Source organism: Myotis davidii, unplaced genomic scaffold, assembly GCF_000327345.1.
Source record: "Myotis davidii unplaced genomic scaffold, ASM32734v1 scaffold3058, whole genome shotgun sequence".
Taxonomy (NCBI): domain Eukaryota; kingdom Metazoa; phylum Chordata; class Mammalia; order Chiroptera; family Vespertilionidae; genus Myotis; species Myotis davidii.
In genome coordinates this window covers 109,322-117,680 of record NW_006289564.1, presented here as the reverse complement: position 1 = coordinate 117,680, position 8,359 = coordinate 109,322, and the positions used below count along the sequence as shown (strand labels likewise).

Sequence of the window (8,359 nt, the reverse complement as noted above, 5' to 3'; positions counted from 1 at the left end):
CCCTTTTTTATGTGTACAAGTATGGTATATGATTTAAAATTCTATACCTACATAATCCTTAAGCGGTATCTCAGTACAGAAAAAATGCTAAGTGATAGAATATTTTGTCCTAGTTTAAATGGCAGATATTTTTCTTCCTTAGTGGGACTTAAAATAATGATGTTTAGAAAGATGTCACAGATGATGAAATCTTTTAGTTCCTATTTGAAAGCACTTTTTCTGCCGAGAAAGGGGAGACTGAAATTGTGTCCAATGTCAGAATTTCTAAAAGAGGTCAGATTGACCTACAGGTCTCTGGGTCAGATGTGGGACCTGGAGCAGGCGGTTTGGCCTCTGGGGTCTTCCTGCAACTGATAGAGACGCCATGACCTATTGACAACTGGGTCATCTTAGCTCAAAGTGAGTCTCATCCAAAGAGGAATTTCTCTGTTCCCCATGTGGAATCCAGACAGATCCCTATGTCAGCGTGGGCCCTAACTCTCTGCCCAGGAAAACATTAGAAATACCTAGTGAACTGGCTGTAGGTGACCCATGTGGTGACATCCGCCAGCAGGGACCATGCAGGTGCTAAGACTTGTGCACCTACCGACAACAAACAGATGTGGCTGGTCTTCTGTGATTGATGCAGAGACCTCCACTACACTACCTGGTACAGTGGGGCCTTGACTTACGAGTGTCCCGACCAACGAGTTTTTTGAGATACCAGCTGTCTCTCGGCCGATTTTTTGCATTGAGTTGATAGAGTAATTTGAGTTAACAAGCTCCTTAACGAGCTCGGTCTTGGAACGAATTAAACTCATAAGTCAAGGCCCCATTGTATTGGTTTTAGGGAGAGGCATGCAGAAAGTCGGAACTGGATACCTCCCCAAAGGTGGGAAGGGTAACTGTGGGAAGACTGAAAGGTGAGTGAAGTTTTAAAATTGGAAGATAGGGGAAGAGGTAGCATTAGAAGTAAAAGTTGAATATAATTCTGTTGGGGATGTGCCTGCAACCAAGGTACATGCCCTTGACCAGAATCGAACCTGGGACTCTTCAGTCCCCAGGCCAACGCTCTATCCTGTGAGCCAAACCGGCTAGGGCATCCCTGTAGCCATTTCTGAATGGTGTGGGCATCCAGCAAAAGGGATCCCACTCAGATCCCACTCAGTGGTGCACTATCCTCCCTTGGCTCACCTCCAGCTGCCAGCTGCGGGGAGGAGTTAGTGGAATTCTCCCAGGGTCTCCTGCAATGATTTTTCCATGACATGTTTTTTCTCAGGAGCATTGATTGCAAGCTGACCTTTATAGCTTCCTTCATTCTTTCCCAAGTAAACAGTTTTTTAAAATATTACCATATGGATTTCATCCTTGTTCAGTATCCTACTGTGATGTTGATTTTTCCTACTTTTATGTTTCTTTGGTCATTTCAGGGGGGATCTGATAGACAACAGAGAAAGAGAATTAGATGCCTTTGTTCCAGTGGTGTAGTTTGAGTTTTTAATTTGTTGGGTTGTTTTTTGTTTTTTAACAGAAGTCTGGTCATCCTGCATTTAGGATATCTGCAGGACTTACAAAGAGAAACACAATGAAAATCAGTGATTGAATATTTGTACATGAGACTTAGGGCAGATCGGGGTTAGACATAGAAATTTGGGAGATATCAGCATGTGGTGGCAGTCAAGTCCCTGGAACGGGAGAGACTGCTTGGAGCAAGAGTTTCAAAATCTTGGAGATCTCAGTCCCTCTCCCAGAGATTCTAACTTACCAGGCCTATGGAGGTCTCCAAGAGTCTACAATTTTTTTAAAGCTTCCATTAAAAGATTCCTAGTATTGAGTATTAGGAGAAGAACTTGTAAGACAATGCTTCCAGTATGGTCCTATTAGTGTAGGAAAATTTTATGTCTCTGTGTACGCAGATATGTCGTTAGGATGGTGAAGATTTTGAAAAGTCATAGTGGGGGAAGCTGATGAGAAATGTGAGCATGATGAGGGGACAGAGAAAGTTGGACATCAATGCACATCCTTGGGCAACTTTCTCCTGCTTAGAAAGATGAGTGTGGACAGAAAGATGAGGGCTGGTTGGGTTAACAGAGTTGGGGGTGAAGCAAAGGACAAGGGCAGGACCCCGAGGTCTACAAAAGATGCTGGCACCTGGTCACAGCCTCATTCTTTCAAAACGTTGCCCCTCTAACCTATTCCCAACACAGCTGCTCTTCATCTTAGAACCATCAGTCCCTTACTGCCACCCATCCCCTTTCTCTCAGTCCATTTCTCCTTTAACAAGGGACTTTAGTCACTCTCTTGCCAGTAGCCCCCAGAAATAACTAGTTTAAGGTAAAATCACTAATAAGTGGTAATAAGTGGTGAGGCCATTCTGAAGGTGTGTGTGTGTGTGTGTGTGTGTGTGTGTGTGTGTGTGTGTGTGGTTGTTGTTTAACCACTACTTTATATGGCCCCTTTGGTTGGCATGGTGATGTCCCACCCAGACCTTGTTTAATGAAGGACTCAGTGCCCGAGCAGCTGGGAGACTTCTGCTCTCAGGCCCCCAGGGATCCGGCAGCTGCAGAGAGCTGCCTCACCCAAGTTCACACCGCGGCCTGGCAGGCCACATCCAGTGACTGCGCAGTGAGGGGGATAAAGGCCTGGCCCTCTCAGCCCTGCTTGGGACTGCTTTGAAGGGATCTTCTGTCTCCAGAGCATCCGGTGGGTCAGCTGAGTCTGCCCTTGGGTCTGCATCACAGCTCACCTTTTCCTCTACCCTTCCTGCTTCCTCCCCCTCCTGTCTGTGGGTGTGGATCCCAAGGGCACTCCTTAGTAAACTTGCTCCACAGAAAACTCTCTCTCAGAGTCTGTTTCCCAGGGAACCCAAACTGAAACAGCCTCTCAAAGAAACAAGAGCCAGACTCTGCGGTTACAGAAGTCAATACTTCTCACCTTTCCCAGAGACCCTCCAAAGTGTTTCAGAGAATGTCAGGCCCAGGGGAAGCTGGGCGCACCTGCCCGTGGTCACGGCTAGTCATTTGGGTTTCGGGTGCAAGGGCTCAAAAGAGAGGGTCTAATCAAGGGCTGAGCTAAGTCAATGCTCCCACACTAGGAATGGGGATAGCCTGCTGCCAAAGCTTCTCTAACTCTTGTCCCCCTGGTCATCTTTCTTGGCGGAGGCCAGAAGTCCTAATCTCAAATCCCTGGGTTAGACAGCCTTCAGATGAGGCACATGATAGAAATTTTCAGGCCCACATCTGCTACCCCATTGCGCTGTGATCTTGGTGACTGAGAAATAAACACATGACCGAGGCCAAAGCAAACGAATTTCAGTGCTTTTATTTCAGGTTCATTGTTTCCCTTACATTTTATCAGAATAAGAAGTCAAAACATGTCAGGAAAAAATCAAGGCATGCATCAGAAAATAAAATTTCATTGTTTTTTCAATGTGATTACGTATTATAGGAATGGAAAAAATGGGAAATGGAAAAGAAAATCAGTACTTATGTATTTCAAATTTTGCAAGCTTCTCCACTTCACATTTTAATTGCTCTTTTAAATCCATACAATCACTATATAAAGTAACTAAGTAAATGATTCAGGATATATTTCTTTATAATGTCTGAAAATTTGTGGTGACTGGTTTTCAATTGCTAGACATCTATGAAGATTTCATCTGTGCTAACCACTTAATTAGAAAAATATGCAAAGTAATACTATGGTGGAAATTTGAAAATATTTAATAGGAAGAAAAATTAAAGTTTCTATATTAAGAATGGAGTATATTTCATTTAATTAGAATATGTGCTGCCTTCTAATCCAGCTAATATACATTTCAGTCAGCAGCAAATTGAAGCCATATGTTATCAATGATCGCTCAGATCATTCTAAGTATATAATCTGTGTTACATTAAATAACCTTATTTAGGTAACTGCTTTAAACATTTTGTAGACTCAAGTACTTCTTAAAGTTTTCAGGTATTGATTTTCAAATCTTCTTTGTAGGTATAAGCCTCTCAGAAGGGCAAGCATAATCACGTTTCCTGCCCCGTCAGTCTTTTCCTTTGATAACCACCCCTGTTACTCTACCAGCCTGTCAATAAGCATTTAATGAGAACCTGCTGTGGGGCTGAAGGCTCTATGGGGGCCTAGAAGCAAACAAAAGATTAGGCCTGCCTGGAGAAGCTGACAATCAGGTTGCTGGTTTTCATGAGCATAAGCCAGCATGTATTTGCTTAATTTTCTTGTTTATCATCAGCAATGAAAAAGATGTGTGTTTTTTTAAAGGTGTACCATTAGCTCTGACACTGCCCTTAAGCTGATAGAAAATAGTTCCCATTAACTAACAACAAAAAAATAGTGACAAAGTTTATGTAGAATCCTGTGGTATAGTCTTCGGAGGTTTGCATAACTACAGATCAGATTTACATGATCAAGTACTAGACTGGTTTTTAATTATCCATGCATTAAGTAAAAATGTGTTCTAATTTTTCATGTTTTAGGAGTAAAATGTCAGGACATTTTTATGGTTTCCTCTGACTAGTAAGACAGGAGGGAGGTTCTTTGTGAGGATTTCCAACCAAGCCATGTACAGCCAATCTGATATAGATCCTTTTCTGGCCACCGGAAGGCTCCTGACAGCATGGAAGAAAAACAGAAAACAAAGGTGACAATTACTATAGACAGTAGCATCCTAGTTGTCTGAGCTATTTAATAAGCAGTGTCCTGAAACTTTTATACCTCTCCTCCCCAAAATGAAGGCACTGAAATTATTTTGAATATAGATATTACACCAATGTATTTCTCAGATAATACAAATAGCTATAAAGCAGAACAGTAGACTTAGGCATTGTAGAGACAAAACACAACTATAAAATTTCACTCCTCTTTAAATAGAAAACATGATCAACCAATACATCTCCCCCTTTTTTGGCAGAAATAATTTTTCTCAGTAGTTTAAAGCTCTTATATTTGGGAGAAACCTTAGAAACCAGCTATTAAACCACTCAGTTCAGGAGACCATTTTATATCTTTGATGGATAGGCCTCCAGGCTAGATCTTGCTTGAAGATATACTATCTATGTTTGTACATATGAGCCAGTTCATGAGCTATCAATGTGAAATAGTTGGAGATCTTCATATTTAGCTATCAATCTTTAGGTAAACAAACATTAAGATTTTCAGCAGGTGCACCCATAAAATTTGTGGGGTGAGGGTGTCACCTTGGCCTCTTCCTACACGGCAAGGAGGCTTATCAGCATGCAGTGGACGCCACACCTCAGGAGCACCTACCCAGAGAAGGGGCCTGTGAGCCTTGTTGGTTGGCATGAAGCTCGTTAGCAGGGAACCCAGGGCCAGGGTCCCGAAGCAGGCCTGGAGGGGCAGCCCGGGTTCTGGGTGGGCACTGCCCTGGACCTTAGAGCAAGTGGGGCCTTCTAAAGCCCCTGGGGCCCAGTTTTCTAGGTTTTAGGGTGGCATTTATTTGCCTTCACTGTCTAAAATCCCACATGTTCCTTTTTTTTTTTTTAACTTGGCACCTAAATAGGCATGAGCTTTTAAATTGATTAACCCATTCACTGAAGGTTTCTCTGTAACGCTCTTAAATGTCTGCAATGATACTTACAGGACGATGAGGTTAGCAGCTCTCGAGTGCTCCTGTAAGAGTTCATTCAGTCGAACTTGGCGGTAACTCTGTGGACAACATTCAGATTTTGTTGAGGGCTGTTTTCCCAGAATTATGAATAAGAATTTCTCTTCTTACCTCAAATTATGGACAAGTAGAAAAACCTCACTTTAAAAAAATATTACAGTTATTTCATTCAGGTTTGGAAATGTACTGTGTTTTAAAAACTCATGAGAAACTTTAGAAATGTAAAGAATAAAACCAGACTGTCCCTGTGCTGTCGTGGCTCATTAAACTCTCAGGCGGGGAACCAAGCACAGCACATGGATGACAGGAAACAGTGAGTGACCAGTTCTGGGACTAGAATAAAAGAAGAAGAAAACTAACCTAATCTTGATACCAATTTGATATTTTAAGACTATAGATTAAATATTAACCTACCTTTCTTTAAGCTCTTTGGACATTTTGCCAGTATAGAGAACTGGTTTCAACTAAAAAAAAATCACCGAAAGACTAACTTGGGAAAAGACTTACAATGAACTATTTTGCAGTGATAAGAGTAATAATATATATTGTTATTATATTTCACTGGTTTCGGAAATGTGATTCCAGATACGCAATTTGCTCAATTATATGAAAAGTCCTTGTTAGAATTGGGCAGTTTATTACACACAAAGTTTATGATCCTTAGCTCAGTAAGTTTTCTACTAAATTTGAAAGGTTTTTACTATCTCTTGCTCTAATTTGTTCCAACTTCAGCTCCTAATGTAGTTTATGTACATTTTGTAGTTTAGAGGTCCTTGTAGTCCTTTCCCTTGAATGTCCAATCCAATTCAAATGCCAATTATTCTACTTTATTCTATTTCCCTGCCCTTTTCAAAATCTTCTCATCATCATGACTCCATTCATTGCAGGCCAGATGGGGTTAACTCCCATCTTGGGGGGTTTTCTAGAAAAACTCAGCATTTTATACCCATCCTATAATGTGTGTCTGATCCAACTTTCAGCTTCCTCATACAAATTTCATGTTTTCTCAGGTCCCTATGCTAGTTTTCATTGCTATCTTTACCAGGTTAAAACAAACACTTTGTTATTGGTCAAATTGTGTGTCTATCTTTATCTACTTTGCATACATATTGACTTAAATTATCTTAGACTGATGGGTCTGTCTCCTATAAAATTAAACTTGCGAGATTTAAAAATATCTATCAATAACCTGTGTTTCTTTAAAAGGAATTGATTTTATATTAATGAATAAAAAATTTTCTAAATCCTCACATCTGGTAATATAATTGAAAAGCACTTGAAAAACAGAGGAACCCTGGATCTTAAATAATGAAATCCTATAACAGATAAATTACTTCTTGATCTTTAAATCAACCACTGTTTTCTTTTTTGGACAGTTAGAGAGAGAGTCGAAATTAGGGAAGACAAGTCTACCTTTTCCTTGATTGCTTCCAGTTCTGCATCTGTGATTTTCCATGGAGTTTCTCTCTTTAATTTCTCAGCAGTTGTTAAATCTTTGCAGCTTTCATGGAGACGGTATGGTTCTATCATCTCTTCAAAGACTTTCCAGCTGAAATGGCAAGTATAAAGGAGGCCTCATGGTGGGAAGCTAACGCATTATTTCACAGATACTCTAGGTTTGACTGGCTCTGCTGGCTGCAGATCAGAGCTGCATGTCATGCAAATCTTTTAAGAGTTATCTTTGCCAGGGACACGCTGTGAGTAAAACTGACTATAGTGCTGCCTCCCTATCTAAGGAAAGGCCTTAACAGGTTTGAGGCCTTGTTAACCTTTTAGGTCTTAGATCCTCAGTTTAAGCATACAAACACATAGAGAGTAACTATTCTGCAAGTACATTTTCTATGTAGTATAGCCAAAGACACAGTTGTTATGTAGACACTTTAGCCCATAAATGAGTTTCCATCAGCTTATTTTACAGATTCCATGAAAGACCTGCATGAATTAATGTAGGAGATAAACTAGGTTCCTTAGGATTTGGGTAGGGCTGCCCTCCTCACCTTCGGTCCACATGGCAACTCCCACTTGTGGCCGGCAGGAGGCTCTGGGCAGGTGGGAGAAAAGCAAGGGCTCCCACAGGTTTCATGGCTATAGAACTATTTGAATGTTGGCTGCAGATCATGCAGCCTTTGTCTTTCTGCTGTTGTTGCCTGAGCTTTTCAAATGACTATTGTTCAGGTGCATGTCAAAAGAAAGAACAAAAATCAATAATATTTTAATGTCTAAAAACCTGAGGCCATTTTAGGGTAATTAAGAAGAAATCATCTAGTAGAAAACTAGTAGTAAGTCAGCACTGTGTAACATTTTAAAAATTGCTGAAAAATCTCTCTTTCATAACAACTTCATAAGATCTAGTTTTTAAAATGATAGAGCAAAACAAAGCTTATTGATTTATGAGAGTAGTTGTCTTTGATATGCAACTCCAAGATGATCTCAAATATACTTTTCTTCTGTTTTATATAAAGTAGCTTACTTATAATTTAGTAACTTTGGAATGAGTGATAATTAGATTCAATGTGCCATTTGTTAGGCTAAGAAATAAAATATGAAGCCATGAGTTCAATGATCTCCTCAGTTGGGGTGATTTGGGATTCTCAGATCAAAGTGCACCGATTACAAAGGAGTATGCGTGCCTAGCGGTGTGCCTTTGTTGAGGATTGGAAAGATACTTAAAGCAGTAGGTTTCTGACAAGTTGGCTTATTTAGAATGGGAGACAATGACAAGGAAGGAAGAAAATTGATATGCCCTGT

General features: G+C 40.5%; 1 protein-coding gene across 3 annotated transcripts in view; it reads right to left on the bottom strand.

Moving 5' to 3' along the window:
• Positions 1-3,731: 3,731 nt before the first annotated feature.
• SLC12A1 (solute carrier family 12 (sodium/potassium/chloride transporter), member 1) overlaps positions 3,732-8,359 on the bottom strand; it is an 88,335-nt gene continuing 83,707 nt past the window's right edge. For 2 of the 3 annotated variants that reach the window (XM_006762017.2, XM_006762016.2), the window contains exons 25-27: positions 7,025-7,160; positions 5,585-5,652; positions 3,732-4,595 (exon numbers count right to left, since the gene is read on the bottom strand). In XM_006762017.2, the coding sequence (XP_006762080.1) occupies positions 4,460-4,595; positions 5,585-5,652; positions 7,025-7,160 (340 nt within the window). In that variant the 3' untranslated portion in view covers positions 3,732-4,459. The remainder of the gene's footprint in view (positions 4,596-5,584; positions 5,653-7,024; positions 7,161-8,359) is intronic. The other variant, XM_006762018.2, reaches the window with a different exon arrangement.